The following is a 23,708-nucleotide window of genomic DNA, read 5'->3' as shown; positions in this document are numbered from 1 at the left end:
TCTTTTCATGAAATTCTGCACCCTTTTTTCCTCCAAACATACCTTTGCTCTTTGCGGCCAGAAAGTTCTATTTTAACTGCATCAGTCCACAGGACTTGTTTCCAAAATGCATCAGGCTTGTTTAGATGTTCCTTTGCAAATTTTTGACACTGAATTTTGTGGTGAGGACGCAGGAAAGGTTTTCTTCTGATGACTCTTCCATGAAGGTCATATTTGTGCAGGTGTCGCTGCACAGTAGAACAGTGCACCACCACTCCAGAGTCTGCTAAATTTTCCTGAAGGTCTTTTGCAGTCAAACAGGGGTTTCGATTTGCCTTTCTAGCAATCCTACGAGCAGTTCTCTTGGAAAGTTTTCTTGGTCTTCACCGTTCCTGTAAACTGCCATTTCTTAATTACATTACAAACTGAGGAAACGGCTACCTGAAAATGCTTTGTTATCTTCTTATAGCCTTCTCCTGCTTTGTGGGCATCATTTATTTTAATTTTCAGAGTGCTCAGCAGCTGCTTAGAGGAGCCCATGGCTTCTGATTGTTGGGACAAGGTTTGGGGAGTCAATGCATTTATAAAGCTTTGAAATTTGCATCACCTGACCTTTCCTAACGATGACTGTGAACAAGCCATAGCCCTAACAAGCTAATTAAGGTCTGAGACTTGGTAAAAGTTATCTGAGAGCACAAATCTCTTGGGGTGCCCAAACTTTTGCATGGTGCTCCTTTCCTTTTTTCCACTCTAAAATTGTACAAAACAAAAATAATACACTAATCTTGCTTAAGATGTTAAAAAGAATGTTTCATCTGTAACTTTATGACTTTTGGAGATCAGTTCATCTTCTACTCACTTAACTATTCACAGTAACTATCTAAAAACGTGAACTTTACAAAGATTATATTTAATAGATAGTTGATCAAATGAGGAAAGAATATCTCCAGCAAACAGATCCTGAAAACATTTAATACCTAGTCTATTCCACTCTTTAAAAATTAGAGACTTCTTGCGTTCTCAACTTTATACATTGCCTAGATGTCCAGATAATAATTTAATTGATACATAATGGATCTATATCTAATATTTATAATATGTTGTTGGCATTGAGAAACATCCCGTTAGACAAAATTAAAAACCTCTGGGAACATGACTTACAGATTTCAATTGATGAGGATACTTGGAATGAAATTTTTAAACTTGTTCACACCTCTTGTTATGTGCTTGTCACTCTCTGTTACAATTTAAGGTGGTTCATAGAGCCTATATGACTAAAGATAAGCTCTCTCGTTTTTACTCAGATTTTTCTCCATACTGTTATAGGTGTAAATTTGAAGAGGCCTCTCTAATTCATATGCCTTGGTCCTGCCCACGGCTTGATAAATTTTGGAAAGAAGTATTTCAAACTTTCTCGGAGCTTTTTTAAAGTAAAATTTAAACCCAACCCTCTGACTGCCTTGTTTGGCATTGTTGGAGGAAATGATTTTACTCTTAAGCCAAATGATTTGTATATTTTGGCTTTTATCTCTCTTTTAGCCAGAAGAGTTTTGTTGCTTAAATGGAAAGATACTGCTCTGCCTACTCATGCCCATTGGGTGATTGATGTTATGTCATGTTTAAATCTAGAGAAGATTAGTGTTCTATTTCTATACCTAGACAAGATTTTTTCACATTATGGGGACTTTTTTGGAACTATTTTCACAATTTTCAATTTGGTCAGCAATGATGATGGCTATTATATGTTCGAATTTACGATTATATGTCAGAGATTATTTTTTCTTTTCTTTTAACCAAATATTGTTTGGTTTTTTTTTCTCTCTCTTTTTTTTCTATTTTGTTATGGGGTTTTGATTTTGCTTTAGATTAAAATAAAATATACCTTTTCAATATTATGGTTAATTTACAATACATAGTTATGGGGAAATTCAATCTTGTTTCTGTTTCCATACTACCATAATGTATTTTGTATTCATCTATGCAAGTAATTAATAAAAATATTGAAAAAGAACGAACTATTCACAGTAACAGAAATTTTGACCAAGGGTGCCCAAACTTTTGCATGCCATGGTATATGCAAGAAAGAGTTTGGAAGGAGGCTGGCAAATTCTATAGTTAAATGGGCCTCCAATTTGATATCTGAGCAAACTCCTACTCCAGCTCAGACCAAAAACATCCCTTTTATTGTTCAGTCAATCATTTTGCCACCGTCCTCTGGTTAATGTGATTCATGTCTGGAACCTGGGAAAAATATTATGCCATCCATTCCAATCCTTATCAATATTCAGTTCAACACAGAGAATTCAACATTCACAAAGCATAGCTCCAATTGGTTATCATACAGAAATTACTTTTACAGGGCAGCAATAATAAAGTCTTGCTGCAGCACAAATTGAAACATGGTTGTGCATTTCTGATTGAACTGATAATCTGCTTGCTAAAAAAAAAATGCAAAGAGTTCATGAATGGTGTGCACTGTGGTACAGACCTGATAGAGTAGTGTGTCCAACATACTGATACTGAACACCCTTCCAGCAGCAAATGGGAGACGGAACATGAAAGCCAAATTTGATCCCTTTTCACGTTCTTTCTGTCAGGTGACAAGAGGGGAAAATAAATGTAGTTGACTGTATTTTAGTCAGTTCAAGTAATGTCAAATCATCATCTAGAAAATCTATTGGGGTAGCATCTGAAACTTCAATTTCAAGTGGTACTATGTATGAGAATAGGGTCTATCATTGTTGGTTGCTATCAGCAGGCAGACATCCATCATAAATCAACATGCATAAACCTTACGTTTTACTGAAACCATTACAAGCAAAACTGTGGATTGTGTGGAGGTTTAACACTCTGGTTTTGGGTATTTCTGAAGGTTTCATCAGCTGACCCCCACCCAACACACTGGAGGCACTTGCTTTCCCTATGGCATCCACGCATTGTTATCTGATTGAATTCATCAAACCTAACTGTGAAACAAGCCTTCCTCATCTGTCACCTGCATTCTGTATGTATATGCAATCTATAGAATTATTGCTAAAGTGGTAAATGTTTATTTTGTAAAGTGTGTTCAGGCATATATCTGTGACTAAGTGTAGAATTTATGGGTCTGATTCCTTATCCAGAGATTTGAGCTCAAAACCTGAATTAACTCTCCAGTCCAACCCAGGACGAGTCCTTGGTGCTAGAGTTCAAAGTAAAACTTATTGCCAGTGTGCATGCATATCACCACATACAACCCTGAGATTCTTCTTCTGTGGGTATACTTAGCAAATTAGAAAGAGGCATCTTTCACACTCAGTGGTTACAGTAAGCCGCTCACTGTCTTCACTAGTGAGCACAGATTTATAACATGTTTTCATACAAAGGTAAAACACAGGTTTCCCCAGTATCCTAGGCAACAACTTCATTAAAACACAAAACAGAAAATGTTGCAAACACTCAGAAGGCCATACAGCATCCATGAAAAGAGAAATAGAGTTAAGTTTCTGGATAAAGAACCTTTGACAGAATTAGAAAACAGAAGGAGACATGAGAGACAGCAAATGCTGGACCTGGAGTGATACACACGATCCTGGGACTCAGTGGATCAGGCAGCATCTATGGGGGGGCAGAACAACAGTCGATGATTCATCTGGACTGGACCCATAATGTTGACTGTCCATTTCCCTCCAGAGATGCTGCTTGACCCTCTGAGTTCTTCAACCAACTCATGAGTTGTGAAAGGAGAAAACCAGATGGTTTTAATTTGCAGAGAGTGTGGGGAAGAGATAGACAGGACAAAGGAGATTTCTCTGATATGTGATATGAGGGTTGCATAGAGGTATCTGGCCACTGGGCTAATGGGTTACCAGAGAGTGAAAATTCAAAGCAATATAAAACCTATGAGAAGAGTGGAAGTAGTGAGAAAGAACAGGAATAAAGAAACAAAAGTTGTGAATAAAAGAGCTATAAATAATGTCATCAGCTGTGCCAATGGACAGAAAAATCTCTGCCAGTATCACTGACGGACAGAGAAAATGAGCCACTTAAAGTTGTAGAATTTGATATTAACTCTAGAAGGCTGTGACATGCTCAGACTCAATACTGAATTGTTGAGATGCCACAGTGCAGCTGTACAAAACTTTGGTTAGGCTATATTTCAAGTATTAAATGAAGTTGTGGCTGCCGGACTGTAGAAAGGATGTGACTCACCTGGACAGGGTGCAGGAAAGGTTTACAAAAATATTACCTGGATTGGAGGGGTTGAGTTATCAGGAGAGATTGGATAGGCCAGGTGAAGGAGGCTGAGAGGTGACATGACAAATTATATATAATTATGAGAAGCAGAGACAGAGTAGATAGTTAGTGTCTGCATCCCATGATAGGGGCATAGGCTTAAGGACAGAGTGTAGAGGGGATCTGAGACGCAATTCTTTCACATGAGGAGTAGTTGGTATCAGTGGAGCTACCAGAGGAGGTGGTACAGGCAGGAACAGTAACATTTAGGAAGCTTCTTAACAGGTACATGAACGAGCAGGGCACATAGGGAAACAGAATTAATGTAAGCAAATGGGGATTACTAAAGATAGGTATGATATCATAGATGAGATGGGCCGAAGGGACAGTTGCTATGCTGTACAACTATATGACTCTATGAATTCTTGACAAAGAATTTTGTGTTCCTTTCTTAGCAACAAAGAGGTGAACAAAAGTCTCACACAAACACTTCCACACAGAGTATTATCAATTTTCCCACAAGGCTTGTAGATTTAGACAAAAATCTCTTGATCCTGAGTAAAAATAGTTGTGCAGCATTGGCCTAAGGCCAATTCTATTTATAACCACTGGCTTAGCTCAATTACATCTCCCACCAAGGTTATGTCTCAGGAGAGAAGCATCTATGGCAACCAGGCACCAATTACAAACTAAATATGCTTGTAACTCCCACCCAAGGTGAACATTTAGAAACAAATAATTAATAGAAAATTCAATCAAAATATAAACGAGGAGTTACCTTTTCCAACTTGGAGAGTGCAAGTGAGTAACAGTCTTTGGCTCGAAACTGCATGAACCTCATGTTTGAGGGGTGAGTCAGTTCTGTGATGATACTGAGACTGGGGAACAACCTGGAACATGAAACACAGCAAACGACATTTGAATCCTGGCAGATGGGGATGAAGAATTGTCCATCTGTGGTCTACAGATGTATTGACTATTTATGAACCCAAAGTTAGCAATCCAACCAGTTTAGATGACACACTGTATTTTACCATGACTAGAGGTATGAGGGATAAAGTGCATCACAAAACCATGAAATAATGAAACTTTCAGAGACGTTGAGGTCTTATGGATAAAATAGCATTTTGTTAGATAAAGATTCACTTTATTTGTCACAAAAACAGAGACACATTGGGACTAGTACATTTTGGCCCAATTAAACAGTTGTCCCAATTAGCTGAAGTTTGATGGAAATAGTTAAAAAGGTATAAACAAAAAGTCAAACTGGGTGCAATTTCTTTAAAGAGAAAGAGAAGTTAAGAAGAGGAGCAGGTAAAATCCCAATTACCTTGCAATCTGACTGCAGGCAATTAACTAACCATACAAGTCAAATAATACGTCAATTACCTCATTTTAAGGCACCAGAATCTCCATTGTAGGATCATAACTTTAGGTATGGAATGCAATCAGCCTAATCTGAGGATTCCTCATATCTTCCCTAAGTCGTTAAAAGGTAGTTGATGGTCAAATTAAAACCCCATAAAACGATTTTGGGCTAAAGTGCTTTAACTATTTTCCTCCAAGTCCAAACACCATTTGAGTGATGTGTTCCTTAATCAGACAGAACACTGTGAGTAGCCACTATATTGAAATAATATCTTTACACTTCTTTCCACCAAGGTAATTTTGTGAAATACCTGTGGCACAAAAGGAAACCATTTTCCACCTGCTGGTCTACATAAATGTTTATTCTCTCCTCTCAACCCTTCATATTGCTGTGAATTTTACAATCTAACTACCTGCTAAAATGATTTCTGATTTACTTCTTAGGTGGTTCAGCACAACACTGTGTGCCCGGAGGGCCTGTTCCTATGCTGCATTCTATGTTCTATGATAGTGCCAGCTGCACAGGGATCTCCGGTGGAAAGGGGCAAAATGAGAAGGAGAAGGCCATCCAAGCCCCTCAGATTTTCTTTTGCATTGAACTAGATAATGAGGCACCTACACCTCAACCCTACTGACTATCCTTTGCCTTACATTCCTTGATAACCTGACCCAATGCTTTACTTAATGAACTGCTGGCTGGTGCTGCCAACATCAAAGGATCATGAACAATAGAAATGACCATAAAATTCCATCTCTATGAATATCATCAGTCACATTATTACATAATTAATGCATTTGAGTGCATTACATAATTAAAATCCATAAATTTTAAAATGTTTATTTCTCTCCAAATATTTGCACTGCTTGGATTTCACCATCCTGAATTACTGGCATTGTAATTTGAGTCTACAATAACACCCAAGAAAAGATCAGCCCATCAGCGCACAAGATCTCTTCTTTAGAACCAGGACCAAAGACCATTTACTTCTTTATTATGGGTGCCTATTGACTTGGAGTTTTTCATGACTTTACTTTGAACTGCCAACACTTTCGAAATTTTGTCTTTTTATTTGCCCTCATAAAATTAAGGTCCCCCAGTTCAGAAAGTATGAATATTGCTGTCCTATGAAAAATTGTATCAATTTGTGTTTCTCTAGCTCTCACCCTCTTTACAGAGCTCTACCAACGGAAAAAGATAACCTTAGTTCCTAAACACACCAAGAACAACCTTGAACTGGCCAAGTTCCTGTAACAATTCTGTTTTATTTTTGATTCCAGCAAGTGTAGTTTTGCTTGTTTTCCAAGGGTGGCCCATGTTCTTCGGGCAACAACAGTAGCAAGTCTGATCTTGCACTAAACAGTACAGTTTATTATCAGGAATCGGCAGTGAGGAAACCATGGCCAAAATGTATTTCAATGAGAAATAAGTGGAAGTGCAAGTAAAGCCAGTTTTCTTGAGAGACAGCCTGTAGGGCAGGGGTTCCCAATCTGGAGTCCACAGATCCCTTATTTAATGGTATTAGTCCGCGGCATTATAAAGGTTTGGAACTCCTGCTATAGAGTCATACAACATGGAAACAGGTCGTTCAGCTCAACTCATCCATGCTTACCATGATGCCCACTAAACTAGTTCAATTTACTTGCATTTGGTCCAATTCTCCCTAAACCCCTCCTTTCAATGTACTTATCCAAATATCTTTTGAATGTTGTTACTGTACTTGCCTCAACCACTTTCTCTCGCAGATCGTTCCACACATGCAGCACCCTCTGCCTAAAGAAGTTGCCCCTCCGTTCCCATAAGAGTAACACAGTTCACTTTCCCTCTGTTCCCAGAAATGTAACTCAGTTATGCATGTGACTGCTTTGCAAAAATGTTCTTACCGGAACATTGTTTGAACGTTGACGATGGTCTTAGCATCAGCCATGTAATCTTCCTCGGCACTCATCGTACTCTCTTTGTCCACCACTACCAGGTTATCAGCATAAATAATCCCACACTGTAGTAGATTATCTAGGCTGCGGAATATGTCCCAGAAAACAAAATCAAGAGTTCAAATGGGTGAAACACATCCCCTGCAGAAGCAGCAAAAGGGATCCATTGAATTCTTTTCATCAAATCCTCTACAGGTTTTTTTTTGTGTTTAATCATCTTAAAAATGGGAAGGGAAGATTTTCAGAAAATTGTAAAATTTTATGAAAAGAAGAATTATGCAAGAGGCCTTTAGTTAACTTCATACATATTACATTTAACTTCATATAGATTACAGACAAGCTCCCAATATCAATACTGTGTGTGTTTTTTCCCCACTTACCCCTGTAACTCTGCCCAGGTATTGCTTATTTATTCCTAATACATCAGTAAGGGTCTTTTATTGCTTGCAAAATGCCCCACTGTAATTGAATTTTTTGCCTGATTAGTGAACTTCCTGGCTCATTTCATACGGCCCCCACTGGCAGTAAAAGAAGGAATCTTCCATGTCACTGATGTGGGCACACACTCAGATTACAGAGTATGACACAATGACTCAGCCCTAATTTATTGATGGATTCCTTCAAAAGAAAAACCAAATGGTCACTTCACATGTCAACTGTAGCTAGAACAAAGAAGGGAAAAACTAAGATGAGCTCTCAATGAATTCCCTCTTTTTCATTATTCCATGGAAGTCTCAATAAAGATGGAGAAATAATCATGCATTTGCAGAAATTCACCAAAATAATTCTGAAACCTGATGGGAGGAGTCCACATAAGAAACTCTTGAGATCACTTGCCAGACCACCAATTGAAAAAAAACTGATTTGGGTTTAATTCCTCCACCAACTAATGTCCAAGTACAACATGACAGTGCAGTTGGGGAATCGACTCTGCAGCCTTCCAACAGTGTAATTACTGAAAGGAAATTGGTTTTAGAATGGTACAGTGCATGGATACTTACTTATCAATGCTTCCTGCCATGAAATAAACCATGGGGAAACAGCAGATGGCTTCCAAAAAGTGATTATCTGGCCTGAAAAACATATCATGACATAAAAATCAAAGTCAATTTACTGAAGTAAATTAATTATCAAAGTACGTATATAAGACCATAAGACCATAAAACCATAGGATATAAGAGCAGAATTAGGCCATTTGATCCATGGAGTCTGCTCCACCATTTTGTCATGGCTGATCCATTCCCCTCTCAGCCCCAGTCTCCTGTCTTCTCCCTGTATCCCCTCATGCCCTGACTAATCAAGAATATATCACCCTCTGCCGTAAATATGCCCAATGACTTGGCCTCCACAGCAGCCTGTGGTAACAAATTCTACAGATTCACCATGCTCTGGATAATGAAATTCCACCTCATCTTAGTTCTAAATGGACATCCCTCCATTCTGAGGCTGCATCCTCTGTTCTTAGGCTCCCCACCATAGGAAACATCTGCATATCTACTCTATTGAGGCCTTCCAAAATTCGATAGGTTTTAGTGAGATCTCCCCTCATTCTTCTGAATTCCAATGAACACAGGCCTACAGCCATTAAACACTCCTCATATGATAAGCCATTCAATACCGGTAACCACATAGGATTCATTTTCTTGCAGAAATTTACAGCAAAATAAAGAAATGTAACAGAATTTATGAAACAAAGACTGAAAACCATAAAACAATTTTATCTATTTAGTAAAAGCAGTTTTAATATACTAAACTTACACAATTGTAATTCTGTAACATGATTTCAATTGATGTTTTGTTTTGGTAAATTTGATGATGAAAGAAAAGAAGATTAAATATAACTACCACCAATAATGACATACTCTATACCTGTCAGGAAGTTGGCCATGAACTGCAGCAACATTGCTCCCTCATATATTATTGCTAATGGTGTCAGGTAGAGAAGAAATAGTAATGAGAATGTTTGCATTGTCATTATTTCAATCAGGTTTGCACCCCAAATCTCAAACGTGGAACAGAAGTACTGTAGTGAGATTTCATTCTGTGATGTACAATTTCCTAATAGCAACAGAATATTGTTTTATTCTTTACTATTCAATGAAGATAGGAGAGATATTGTGAGAGTGTTGTTAAAATAATTATTAGAATTTTGTTTGTTAAACAGTCCAGGAGTTTATCAGTAATTCTACAAATACAAGTAATTCTATTGTATTTTCATATTTTCCTGTAAGTGTTTGCAAGAAATTGAATCTCAAGGTACTATACGGTGACATACACGTACTTTGATAACAAATTTACTTTGAACTTTGAGGAGCAGTTTCTTCCCAACAAATACCACTGACAGCACATCAGCTACTAAACATTACATTTAAGAAGATGGGAAGCAAGACCGGCTGAGGAGGGAAAACTAAAGTACAACAGTCAACAGAGTATGGAGAGACGTAAAGATCTAATCTGAAATACTTACTCGTTTCATGTTTCTAAATATATGAATCCTTGCAAGAGGGATAACGGGGGCTTATGATGCCTCTATTTTCAGAAAGAAGTATACATTTTCAGCAGCCCATTTTATTTACATTAATAATCTGAGTTTTACAAGCTCTATGATGACAGAGGTGATACATGCTGGAAGGCAATTCCTCCTCCCACTCAGTGTTTGTAGTGTAATGATGCTTCCTTCAGTTATGCATGACTGACAGTATATCTTTTCCTAAGCTTTAAAAACTATGACAAGCAAACTTCTAAGCAAAAATAAGCCCTTCAAAACACACTGAGTCTCTCATCCAAGAAAAAGGAATGTAATTAATAAGAGAATGAGTGATTATTATGATACTAGTTACATCTAGTTCATAATTATTAAAACAAATATAGTGTTTTGTTTGTTATGTAATGTTATTAGTTTTATTTAGGATATATTCTGGTAGAGTAACATCATCCACTGATGGTTCACCTATGACAGACTAGCTACAACTGCTTTTAATGTGCTTTTGATTCTGGATTGTGCTTAGACAAGAAGTGTTTCATTTTACATAAGAGGATTCTTCTGTAAGTTAGTTTGATATTAGATACAGTGATGTATTAGGATGATGAAATTTGACTAAAATTATTTTGTTTTTAAATCACACGGTTTCCTCCAAATAAATCTTATTTATCAAGATAGTTGGCAGGATCAGATCTAATTGCACTGTTAACAAACATGATTTACCCTGCAATTTCTTGTGATGTACCATTGTTGCTAGCCATTGTTCAATGAGTTATTGTATCACAGAAAACTGTGTTGTCTTACCTGTGGGCTGAAGAGCCTGTATTGTGTTGTAGGTCTTTCTATGTTTCTTTGTTTCTAGATTCCCCCCTCATTCTTTTAAACTCCAGTGAGTACAGGTATTCTGCTCATACTCTAACCCTTTTATTTCCAGAATCATTCTCGTGAACCTCTTCAGAACCTTCTATATGACAAAAGCTAAATGGATTTCATTTTTTCAGATGTTCTGGGTTGAAAGTAAATAAACAAAAATGCACTCACGGGTTGTCCAGCAGCAACACAATAGGATTCAGCTCTTTCCTGGGCCTGTAGTATGCTCGGAGTGGAACAATGAAATTGTATAGGCCATTGCCTGCAGTCTCTGCAGACACGATGATCAGTTTGTTCTTGAACCCATAGGCTTTTGCATCTTCAAAGCTGTTGTGTCGACAGCCCTTAACAGAACAAAAGAATAAACTTCAAGTAAGGACAGATAGGTGATATGATTACCTTGGGATTCTAAAGAAGTCCCTAAGAACTGCACAGTATTTCAGAACCGATTGTGTGTGTGTGTGTATATATATATATATTTCTTAACTTTGCATTCTGAGCATTCTTATTATGGGTATGCTGGCCCAGGATTTTGTGATGGGAGGGGGAGGGGGAGAGGGGAGAGGGGGGAGGGGGAGAGGGGAGAGGGGGGAGGGAGAGAGGGGAGAGGGGGGAAGAGGAGGGGAGAGGGGGGAAGAGGAGGGGAGAGGGGAGAGGGGGAGAGGGGGAGAGGAGGGGGAGGGGAGGGGGGAGGGGGGAGGGGGGAGGGGGGAGGGGAGTGGGGGAAGAGAGGGGGAAGGGGAGGGGAGAGGGGGAAGGGGAGAGGGGGAAGGGGAGAGGGGGAAGGGGAGGGGAGAGGGGGAAGGGGAGGGGAGAGGGGAAGGGGAGGGGAGAGGGGGAAGGGGAGAGGGGGAAGGGGAGGGGATATGGGAGTGGGAAGGAGAGAAATGCTCTCCTATCTACACCTTACAGATAGTGGAAAGGTTCATCAAATCAAGAAGCAATTGATTGCTGGAAGGTACTTAGCCTCTGGCCTATTTTTTGCAGCTATGATGCTTGTGAGACTAAGTTAGTTAAATTTCTGATCAATGGTGACTCCCAGGGGATGCTGAAGATGGGATTTGGCAATCGATTTATTATCAGAACTGTTACTTGTTAATACTTATTGATGCCATGGCGTCATCTGCAAACACAATAACATTTGCCCAATTTCTTGCTAAAAAATTACTCGTAAGAGTACCTTTAGCTCTTGGGGTTTGAAAAACTTTTTTGCCACATTCTTAAAATGACTTACAAGGAAATTTCATTGCAAACCTATGTGGGTTGCATTGCTGGCTAAAATACTCTTTCAGTTTTCACATTAGCTGTATCACTGATTGAAATGCAACCTATAGTAGACTGACAATAACTTTTATCCTTTTAACAGGTAAAAGCAATGTGGAAAAATGAAAATGCACATTTTCATTCAATCGTGTTTGATCCTTTAATCTCAGGCTCCAATATCTATTTATTTGCTGCTGGAAGTTTACCAAAGAGAAGTGAAACACCAAGAAATGAAAGGTGTAATTTCATACACATCTTGTAATCAAAATGCTATCTTACAGAAATCCTGGGTGGCCATTTACCAGTACTATGTTGACATCACAATTCCCAGGAAGCAAGTGATTGATTGAGGTGGAAACATTTGGCAAAGGTTGGACTGAAAGTGTTGTCTCAACACAATGTAAATTGCTTTAAGCAAAAGCTTAAACGACTATAAAACTAAAGTATACCAGACGGTGAGAAGGTGTAGGAAGACTTCAAGACTTGTGCCCACTAATTCTCGGCTTGTTTGCTTCTTCTCCTGTTTGTATGCCTCGGGGAGTGCAGGATTTACTCAACCTGACCTGCCACTATCTTTAACTTGCTCTGTATTTTACAACTTCTACATTCCTTTGTTTACATTCTCACTTTCTAGCTGCTCCCGGTCACTCAGTGATAAAATAATTTACATTATCCCCATTGTCACTCTGGTTTTACACTACCAGAGACAGCCCGCACCCCTCCCACTTTCCCATCCACCTTACAGCTAAACAAATTTCTTTTGCCTCCTTCTCATTTCTGAAGAAGGGTCTTTGACTTGAAATATTGACATCCCAAGATGCAATCTAACCTCCTGAGAACTGTAAATATTTTCTGCTTTTAATTTCTAGCACTTGCAGTTGTTTTGAATTTTTGATTTTCATAGACACTTATTGACTGAGGCAGAGAATACAAGAACAGGAAGCTTACGCAAGAACTGTAATCACAATTATATCAAATCATAAGAACTGCTTACTATCATGTTGTCTCTCACATTGTTCAATACAAACACATCTCTTCTGCAAAGAGCAGAAGAGGTTTATGGGGATGTTGCCAGTACTGGTAAATTTTGGCTGTGAGGGAAAACTAGACAGGCTAGGGGAGTGTTCTTCAGAGCAGAGAACCGAGGGGAAAATTAATTGAAGTGAATACAAGTATGAAAGACCTAGACAGAATAAATAGAAGGGTTCTGATTTCTTTGGCGAGTAAGTCAAAATCCAACAGGCAGGGAATTAAAGTAACTTGTAGAAGGATTATGGAGGAGGTGAAGATTTAGCGTGCAGTAAGAGATCTGGAAATCATTGACCAAAAAGGGTTCCTGAGGTAGAAACCTCAACACATTTAGAAAGAACTTTAAGTTCTTTAAAAGGGTGTCAGACTAAGGGCCTGAAGTTGAATTTTGGCTGGGTGGGCTTTTTCCACAAGTCCGGACAAGATGGGCTCAGCGGCCGAATTTTTCTCATAGGTTTTCTGTGATAATCTTTTCCTGATTAACATTACAAGTAATTTACCCACACCGGTTTAATTAACTCCATCTTCATTTCCATCATTCTGATTTCACTGTAATACTTAATTTATATTTGAAAAATTATAAGCACTCACATTTGCTAACACCAACTTAATGTTAGTATAATTTTTTGCTTATTTTAATTGAATATGCAAAATTATATTTAATACGGCCCAGCTAAGACACACATTCATTTTTACCTTCCAGCTATTTGTTCAATGTCTTTGAAAGTATTTAAAAGAAACAGACATAGAGATACACAATATAGAAACAGACACTTCAACCCACCAAGTCTGAGCTATCCATCACCCACTTCCATTACCTCTACATTAATCCCATTTAAAATAATCCCTACATTCCCTTCAACCCTAAACACTAGGGGCAATTTATAGTGATGAATTAACCTACCAATCCACATGTCTCTGATATGTGGAAGGAAAGCGGAGTACCCAAAGTAAATCCATGTGGTCATCTGGAGAATGAACAAACTCCTCGCATACAGCACCGGAGATCAGGATTGTGCTGGGTCTCTGGCACCGTGAGGCAGCCCTCTACTAACTGCACCACATTTCTGGGGACATGAAGAAGAACGGTATGCTGAAAGGGGGTGATAAACTATTGTGAGATGAGGCATGTGGGGAGTATGAATACCAAATCAAACTAGTTGGCCGACATCAGTGCTGTAAGTTCATGTAATATCCAACTAATGTTCATTATCATGGTTATGTCCGTTCAGAATCTACAGATGGTGAGATCCATTACTTTTGACTAAATACCAATATTTCAGTACAAGAGGTTATATAATTATATGATTGTCCTTGATCAATAGATAGAAAACACAACAAAACTAAGTATCAGCAGAACCTTGGATTTGAAATATTTTAAAAGATCTTCATAAAGCCTATACAAAAAAAACTGATGCACTTTTTTCACCTCTTCAGCAATTGATCCTCTGCAAGTATCAGAATTAGATTTATTATCATTAACATATGTCATGAAATTCATTGTTTTGTTGCAGTACAGTACAATACATAAAATTACTATAAGTTACAGTAAAAATTCTATTAAACAAATAGTGCAAATCAGTGAGATGGTGTTCACGGAACAAACATTCTGCTTAGTCAACCAGGCACATTTTGATGATCTTACCTTATCTAATCTCAAACAGCAGAATGAAGCCTTGACAGGTAGAAGATGACAGAGAGTTGGAGAACTTCCAATGTAAGGTGAATTGGGAGGATATCCTTTCACATATCTGGATGCGAACAGAAGAAACAGGGGCTATGATTTTAATACACAATTAGAATTTGTCAGCAATATGCCCTAAACTGTTTTTCATGGAATTATTAAATATGGTAAGGTGTGATGGTGAGCATGGGCATAAAGGCTGGAAACCATGATATCAGCATTGGTTTATTATTGTCATATGTACCAACAAGATACAGTGAAAAACTTGTGTTGCATACTATTTATACAGATCAAGCCATTGCATAAAGCATTGAGCTAGAATAAGGTAAACAATAACAATGCTGTACTACCTACCAAAAGAGAGCAGTAAAGGTAAATAATACATTGTAAGATCATAATGAGATAAGATTGTGAGGCTATAATCCCATAATATACCCATAAAGGGAAATATAGCTCATTGCAGAATGCGTGGCTAATTCACTACTAATTTATGGAGTTTAAAGTTCCACTCCTGCTTTACCAAAACATTCTTAGAACTTCTTAAAATGATCACACAAAGTGATAATACACAAATGTGACAGCTGATGCTTATCAGTCAATTTTTGGATATAAAGCAAGAAAACAAAATCTTGAGGGGTTGACAGGGTGAATGTAAGGAGTATTTTTTTCTTGTGGGGGAATATAGAACAGAATTATTTTAAAATAGGAATCATCTATTTAAGATAGATGCAATATTCCAAGAAATAGTGGATGCATTAGTGATAATTTTTCAAAACTCGTTAGATTCTGGACTAGTTCCTGAGGATTGGAGGGTGGCTAATGTAATCCCACTTTTTAAAAAAGGAGGGAGAGAGAAACTGGGGAATTATAGACCAGTTAGCCTAACGTCGGTGGTGGGGAAACTGCTGGAGTCAGTTATCAAAGATGTGATAACAGCACATTTGGAAAGCGGTGAAATCATCGGATAAAGTCAGCATAGGTTTGTGAAAGGAAAATCATGTCTGACGAATCTCATAGAATTTTTTGAGGATGTAACTAGTAGAGTGGATAGGGGAGAACCAGTGGATGTGGTATATTTGGATTTTCAAAAGGCTTTTGACAAGGTCTCACACAGGAGATTAGTGTGCAAACTTAAAGCACACGGTATTGGGGGTAAGGTATTGATGTGGATGGAGAATTGGTTAGCAGACAGGAAGCAAAGAGTGGGAATAAATGGGACCTTTTCAGAATGGCAGGCGGTGACTAGTGGGGTACCGCAAGGCTCAGTGCTGGGACCCCAGTTGTTTACAATATATATTAATGACTTGGATGAGGGAATTAAATGCAGCATCTCCAAGTTTGCAGATGACACGAAGCTGGGTGGCAGTGTTAGCTGTGAGGAGGATGCTAAGAGGATGCAGAGTGAATTGGATTGGTTGGGTGAGTGGGCAAATTCATGGCAGATGCAATTTAATGTGGATAAATGTGAAGTTATCCACTTTGGTGGCAAAAATAGGAAAACAGATGAATGGTGGCCGATTAGGAAAAGGGGAGGTGCAACGAGACCTGGGTGTCATTATACACCAGTCATTGAAAGTGGGCATGCAGGTACAGCAGGCGGTGAAAAAGGCAAATGGTATGCTGGCATTTATAGCAAGAGGATTCGAGTACAGGAGCAGGGAGGTACTACTGCAGTTGTACGGGGCCTTGGTGAGACCACACCTGGAGTATTGTGTGCAGTTTTGGTCCCCTAATCTGAGGAAAGACATCCTTGCCATAGAGGGAGTACAGAGAAGGTTCACCAGATTGATTCCTGGGATGGCAGGACTTTCATATGAAGAAAGACTGGATGAACTGGGCTTGTACTCGTTGGAATTTGGAGGATTGAGGGGGGATCTGATTGAAACGTATAAAATCCTAAAGGGATTGGACAGGCTAGATGCAGGAAGATTGTTCCTGATGTTGGGGAAGTCCGGAACGAGGGGTCACAGTTTGAGGATAAAGGGGAAGCCTTTTAGGACTGAGATTAGGAAAAACTTCTTCACACAGAGAGTGGTGAATCTGTGGAATTCTCTGCCACAGGAAACAGTTGAGGCCAGTTCATTGGCTGTATTTAAGAGGGAGTTAGATATGGCCCTTGTGGCTACGGGGATCAGGGGGTATGGAGGGAAGGCTGGGGCGGGGTTCTGAATTGGATGATCAGCCATGATCATAATAAATGGCGGTGCAGGCTCGAAGGGCCGAATGGCCTACTCCTGCACCTATTTTCTATGTTTCTCTCAGTGAGTTGCAAGTCTTAGGAACTCGATTCCTCAAGCGGCAATGAAAACTGATTTTTTTTTAAGTCAATTGCAGAAAGATTTTTGACTAATAAGGGAGTGAAAGGTTATAGTAGGAAGGTGGAGCATAGAAAAGCTTCCACTCAACTCAGTCTTTGCTAAATTGGCTCAACGGACTGACAGACCAGTTTCTGCATGAGAAACAAATTATTAAACCAACATGCATTACAAGACCTGACTGTGTACAAACTAAGCACTGTGTTTTCTGTCTCACAATAGCCATTACATGTCAAAATAATTTATTGGCTATTAACTATCTTGTAACACCTTTATAATTTTAAACTAAAAAATATTTTTCTTGAAAAAATTCTACATGACCACAAGGTGGTGCTATTGGATCAATCATACGTTGGGATTTGGCTACGTTATTTTTTGAGGTTCAAATAATAACACTTATAAGAAAAATATGCTTTGGATCCAATGACTTTAACTCAGTCATAAAGTGAAAAAGATGTACCACCTCATTACATCTCAGAATGAAAGACAATTACCTACAGCACAATGATCAATATATTATAGCCAAGCTTGAACTGGGAAAAAAAGGAAAGTTGTTTAGCTTTTGGGCTTTGACCCAGTTGCTAGAATGGGTTGTGCTGTTTATGAGAACCTACATTAGAGGTTCCCAAACTTTCTTATGCCATAGACCAATACCATGAAGCAAGGAGTCCATGGACCCCAGGTTGGGAGTCCTTGATCAAGTTTAATAAGTAATTCTTAAGTTAGTTAAGTTACAGTTCAACACTATAAGGATAGCCTTCAGATTTTAATAGCTGTTCATTCAGGTATTGTGACCAAACAAAATCTACTCTTTTTCCATCATCTTATTCTGGCTTCTTCACCCTTCCTTTCCAGAACTGATGAAGAGTCTCGGCTCAAAACATCAACTTTCTATTCCTCTCCAGAACAGAGTATCTCCAGCATTTTGTGTGTGTTACTCTGCGTTGCTGTTTAGATAAGATGCCTAAGTAATTGTCCTCAAATAGGGGTTTGCATCCAGAAAAACTGAAATTTTCTATTTTTTCTTTGATCTTCCTCCTCATTTTCTTGTTGTTATCTTTTTCTTTGATATACCTCCCAACATTAACCTTGGGCTTCAAAATTCCAATTGATGTCACCTCCAAAGAATTCAGAGGTACAGTGCTCTGGCTTTTCACAAGCCTTTGTGTAAAGGTTTTGTATGAATATATCTCAGTAACCAGGCTCTAATTGAGAAACCTTGCTTTTCTATTCTGTTTTCCTTTACCGCTAAAAAGTACCGAAAACGATGAGTCACCCAGTAAATGGCTGAATGAAGCTCTTCTGTGAGTGTGTGGATTTTGAAATGAAATAGATTTGAGAATTCTCAACTTTATTTATCGTGAGCCAATCTTACAGCAAAAGCAAAACGGTTCATTACATGCAGTCACGAGGAAATCTGCAGATGCTGGAATTTCAAGCAACACACATAAAAGTTGCTGGTGAACGCAGCAGGCCAGGCGGCATCTCTAGGAAGAGGTACAGTGGCCTGTTGCGTTCACTAGCAACTTTTATGTGTGTTGCATTACATGCAGTCATTAGCTTCGCTCAAAAGGCAGGATGCCTTGACTGAAGGACAAATCTCACAGTGAGATAACAGTGGCACTTACGCTATTGAAAATTATTGAGTGCTTTGCAAGGTTGCTAAGTTGGAAACCTCATTCTGTCTCTATCCTGAATTGATAGTGTTAATTTTACGACATCATTACTCCTCATTGATCCTCAACATAGAAAACAATTTACCCAAGTCTGTCACGACCACAATAAACTGCAGAGAGTTGTGGACATAGCTCAGCACAACACAGAAACCAGTCTCCATTCCACTGTCAGTGCACAATTCATGCCATCTCAGTAAATCTGCATAATTAAAGCCCCCTCCCAACCTGGACATACTCTCGTCTCCAGTTGCATGCCTCTCCTTCACAATCAGGCAGATGATATAAAATCCAGAAAGACTGTACAAGCAGGCTGAAGGACAGCTTCTACCCTGCTATTAAACTACGACAAGACAGTCTCTTGTTATGATAAGATGAACTCTTCATCTCACAATCTACCTCGTCATGCCTTTGCACCTTATTGTCTGCCCGCACTGCACTTCCTCTGTAACACAATAGTCTGCACTCTGTTATTGCTTTTCCTTTGTAATCAATTTAAATACTTAAATTCCTCATTTCACTGAGAGAAGTATTTATCAAGAAGAGAAATCCACTTTTTCCTATTCAGTCAAATGAGGAAATTCCCATAATTGGGGAAAGAGTAAGCCGAGTTCTAATGAGCTGCTGAGCAATGATATCCCACGGGCTGTCCATCATTTCATTATTTTAGATGGAGATGGACTGTTGAAGTTGACATTTCCCTCATGCACTGATACATCTCTGCAGCCTTCTCCAGTGCAGAGCTCTTCCCAGCAACAGTCCATGACTTTGACCTTGTCTTTCATGCATACCTCCTTCCTCTGCTAATCATCAGACCTCTATCAATTCAGCCTCTACACAGAATTCCTTTGTTTAATCCCTTCTCTTGCATTATTTTCACTTGAATCACATGTCTAACATCTCCTTCTTTATCTTGGTGTCCATTATTTGCTTTCTACCAATGCAAAGCATGCAAAGGAAGAGAAGATGGCGGCGCGACACAGCTCGCAGCGGCCACTCCGGTGGTGATGTCTGTTATTTGTCAAGTAGGGTGCCGTGCACAATTCTGATTTGATGGAGACGGACATGAGAGCACGGACGAACATCTGGAGAAACTTCTGAAATGCCTGCTTCGCTGCTGCTGTGTGGTCCGGAATCTCCAGAGGAGAAGGCCCTGACTCCTCGGCTTTGCTTGTTGTTCGGCGGCCGGGGCGGGGTCAAGGCACTTGGCAGAGGATGGTGCTCGGAGAGGCTGTATCAGAGGGGCTGGTCAGAGGCTTGAAGCTTTTGGACGGACTCAGAGTTGGCTGCGGTCGGGTGCTTCCGGTGCATCGGCAGGTTGCCGGTGCTTGGAGGTTCATAGCAGAGAGAGTTTCTCCCTTCTGTCGCCTGCGTTAGATGATGGGTCGATCAGGACTTTGAGACTTTTTTTTACTGTGCTCATGGTCTGCTCTTTATCAAGTTATGGTATTGCTTTGCATTGTTGTAACTATGTGTTATAATTATGTGGTTTTGTCAGTTTTAGTCTTGGTTTGTCCTTTTTTTTTGGCAATATCGTTCTGGAGGAACATTGTATCATTTTTTAATGCATGCATTTCTAAATGACAGTAAACGAAGACTGAGTGCCCTCATAATCTAATCCTGGGTGAACAATAAATCTTCATTACCTGTGTCAATTATTAACATTTTTAAAGCAGTTGTGTGCTTAATATTGCATAAAGAGCAAGATATTTTGTGACACAAACTATGTTCCCTCTAAGCTGTGCGCATGAGCGCGCGCGCACACGTTTCCAACCGGCGCACAAAGGAAATTAATGTGCGCACAAAAGGTTAGTTACCTAAATAATATAGTAATTAATAATTATACTTATTGAAAATAATCATTTAGCTAAATGCTTCTGTTAACTAGTCAGTCGGTTTTTCAAATACCACAATGCACGTCACTAATTTACATCACCTCACCTTTCCTGTTCTGGTTTGTACAGCTGCATCACGGCGGCAGCCATTTTTGGCAGACAGTGTTCATATCGTAAAGTTTACAAAGATCTGTTTCAAATCCTGTAGATAGCTTACTAAGTTTTTATTGAAAAAGATCAGTCAAATGACCCTGTGGCTAAATACTGTCACAAGAAATTGATAAACATCACATACAAAGTAGCTTTACAGGTTTTAAGTGATGTCTTTGATGAACTGGCTCCACTGTGCAAGATTCTGCCAAAGAGTGGCCTGACACCGATTGATTCACTTCATTTTGCACGAGGCAAAATTGACAAGATAAGAAAGCAGTATCTGGGAGACAATGTTTCGTGGAGTGACAAAATTTAAAGTTTTGTTAAGCCAACAACGCGAAGAAAACGTCACAGTAGATACAAGTTCACTGTTGACTTTTATAAATAATCTTTGTGTTAATTTAGAAGAAAGGTTTCCTGAAGATGAGGTACAAGAATGGTCAGCTTTTGATTTCTCTGCAATTGCAGATTGTGACTTCACACTTGGCAATGAATTTGGCAACACTGAGCATCATAGGAAGTCATTCTTGCCTTTGGCCATCAAACTTTACAACTCCTCCCTTGGAGGGTCAGACACCCTGAGCCAATAGGCTGGTCCTGGGCTTATTTCCTGGCATAATTTACATATTACTATTTAATTATTTATGGCAACTGTAACAAAAACCAATTTCCCTCGGGATCAATAAAGTATGATTATGACAATGAATAAATTAATGCCTTATGTCTAAAATATCATGATTTTCTAGCTGAAAATACTATAATAGTTAGACAGCTAAATAATTTCAAATTTTCCGTGCAAGAAAAAATTAAATCCAAACTCATTTCAAACTTTGCTCAAATGGTGGCATTTGTGTAGATCATCGACTCGGTGAAAGACGCTCTTTGGTCGGCCCGAAACTTGATGATCTACCAGCACATGGAGATGTCCGTGAGAGAATGCTGCTGACTGGCACATTCTCAGCTGCAGGAGTACGTGCTGAGGGACGCACTGAAACTCAGTGCAGCCACCGCAAGGGCCCGGTGGGGAAGGACCACAGTATAGGTTTCTCCACCCGTGGGAGCGGGAGGGGTGGGGGGGGGGCGGGGAGTATACCCCTCAACAATGATATGCTGAGCTGAACTACTGGTGTGCCACGTGGGTGGCTATAAATACAGATATGTACTGACTATAATGGAAATGTATGTAAAGGATGGAAAGTTATTGAATGGTTTATTGTAAATATTTATTTTTGAATAAAGTATATTTTGAAATTTAAAAAAAATTTGTACTTCAAAATGAACAGTTTTGCGACCTTGCAAAGTTGATGGACATTGGGGGAACCTTTCTTGCGTCTAGTGCGGACTGTGAGCAAGGTTTTAGCCTAATGAATCAACTCAAAAACAAGCTGAGAAACCATTTAGGTGAATGTCATTTGGATATGTTAATGAGAATCAAAATCTATCAATTGAATGGAAGTTCTATTAGTCTAGATAGAGTTTACAAAGAATGGGTAAATGCCAAAGACAGGAGAGAGAAAAAAATAACTGAGTGACTTAAATATGTATGTTATTTTGTTGTTATTCTGCGCAGTTTTATGTCAAATATTTTGTAAACCTACATAAACTGTGCCATGTGTGCATTCAGTGAGCACATACTTTTGTCACAGGAAAAAAATTTGTACAACATAAGATTTTTGCACACAGACTAATAAAAATTAGAGGGAACATTGGTCATAAAGGAGAAAAAAATATTTGCGTGATATTAGAATCCCATTTGAGCATATATTAAGTGACAACTATTATTTATTACTAAACGTTATTATTCAGGAAAAACATTGAATCATAAGTTAGATGGTGCTTAACAAATAAAATAAATGAGCTAATATTGTAAGTCACAGAAAGAAGCTTGAATTCGAGTTTATAAATACTGTTTAGATACTAGGTTTTAACATGGTTTCAAATTAACTTTGTGCACAATAGTTGCCTTCATGCTTAGATTGCTGCCATATTATGACAAATTCGTATAATTACTCTATTACAGAACAAATGACACACCTATTTCCTCGCAAATCAAGACACATTTTTGGCTTTTACAGTGACTGATAATAGAACACTGTCCAACAGTTCGTCTAGTATACTCTCCTCACCTTCTATAAGAGTTACATTAGAACAGGGATTCCCAACCCTTTTTTATGCCATGGAGCCTTACCATTAACCGAGGAGTCTGCAGACCCCAGATTGGGAACCCCTGCATTTGAACATAGAACATTACAGCACAGTACAGATTCTTTGACCCACGATGTTGTGCTGATATCTTAACCTACTCTAAGATCAATCTAACTCTTCCCATAAGACATAGGAGCGAAAGTCAGCCATTCAGCCCACTGAGTCTGCTCTGACATATAATCATGGCTGATTTATTATCCTTCTCAACCCCATTCTAATGCTTTCTCCCCATAACCTTTGATACTCTTACTAATCAAGAACATCTGCTTTAAATATAGTTGGTGACTTCCTACACAGCACTAATTTTTTTTCAAACATCCATTTGCCTATCTAATGGTTTCTTAAATGTTCCTAATGTATCTGCCTGTACCACCACCACTGGCAGCGTGTTCCACATACCTACCACTCTCTGTATAAGAAACTTACCTCTGACATCCTTCCTAAACTTTCCTTCAGTCACTTTAAAATTATGCCCCCTTGTAGCAGCCATATCCACCTTGGGAGAAAAAAAGTTTCTGGCTATCCACACGATCTATGCCTCTTAACATGCCCCTTAAGGGAGCTAGGGCTTTACTCTTTGGAGAGAAGGAGGATGAGAGGAGACATGATAGAGGTGTACAAGATAATAGGAGGAATAGATAGAGTGGATAGCCAGCGCCTCTTCCCCAGGGCACCACTGCTCAATACAAGAGGACATGGCTTTAA

At 39.0% G+C, this 23,708-nt stretch overlaps 1 protein-coding gene across 5 annotated transcripts in view; it reads right to left on the bottom strand.

The window, feature by feature from the left end:
- kcnt1b (potassium sodium-activated channel subfamily T member 1b) overlaps nucleotides 1-23,708 on the bottom strand; it is a 416,707-nt gene that overhangs the window by 23,250 nt on the left and 369,749 nt on the right. For all 5 annotated transcript variants that reach the window (XM_072240265.1, XM_072240261.1, XM_072240263.1 and 2 more), the window contains 6 exons: nucleotides 14,784-14,889; nucleotides 11,018-11,190; nucleotides 8,496-8,567; nucleotides 7,444-7,578; nucleotides 4,973-5,084; nucleotides 2,468-2,569 (listed from right to left, as the gene is read on the bottom strand). In XM_072240265.1, coding sequence (XP_072096366.1) covers nucleotides 2,468-2,569; nucleotides 4,973-5,084; nucleotides 7,444-7,578; nucleotides 8,496-8,567; nucleotides 11,018-11,190; nucleotides 14,784-14,889 — 700 coding nt within the window. The remainder of the gene's footprint in view (nucleotides 1-2,467; nucleotides 2,570-4,972; nucleotides 5,085-7,443; nucleotides 7,579-8,495; nucleotides 8,568-11,017; nucleotides 11,191-14,783; nucleotides 14,890-23,708) is intronic.

Source organism: Mobula birostris, chromosome 22, assembly GCF_030028105.1.
Source record: "Mobula birostris isolate sMobBir1 chromosome 22, sMobBir1.hap1, whole genome shotgun sequence".
NCBI classification, from domain to species: Eukaryota; Metazoa; Chordata; class Chondrichthyes; order Myliobatiformes; family Myliobatidae; genus Mobula; species Mobula birostris.
The sequence above is the reverse complement of the archived record's forward strand: the minus strand, read 5'-3'. Positions and strand labels throughout refer to the sequence as shown.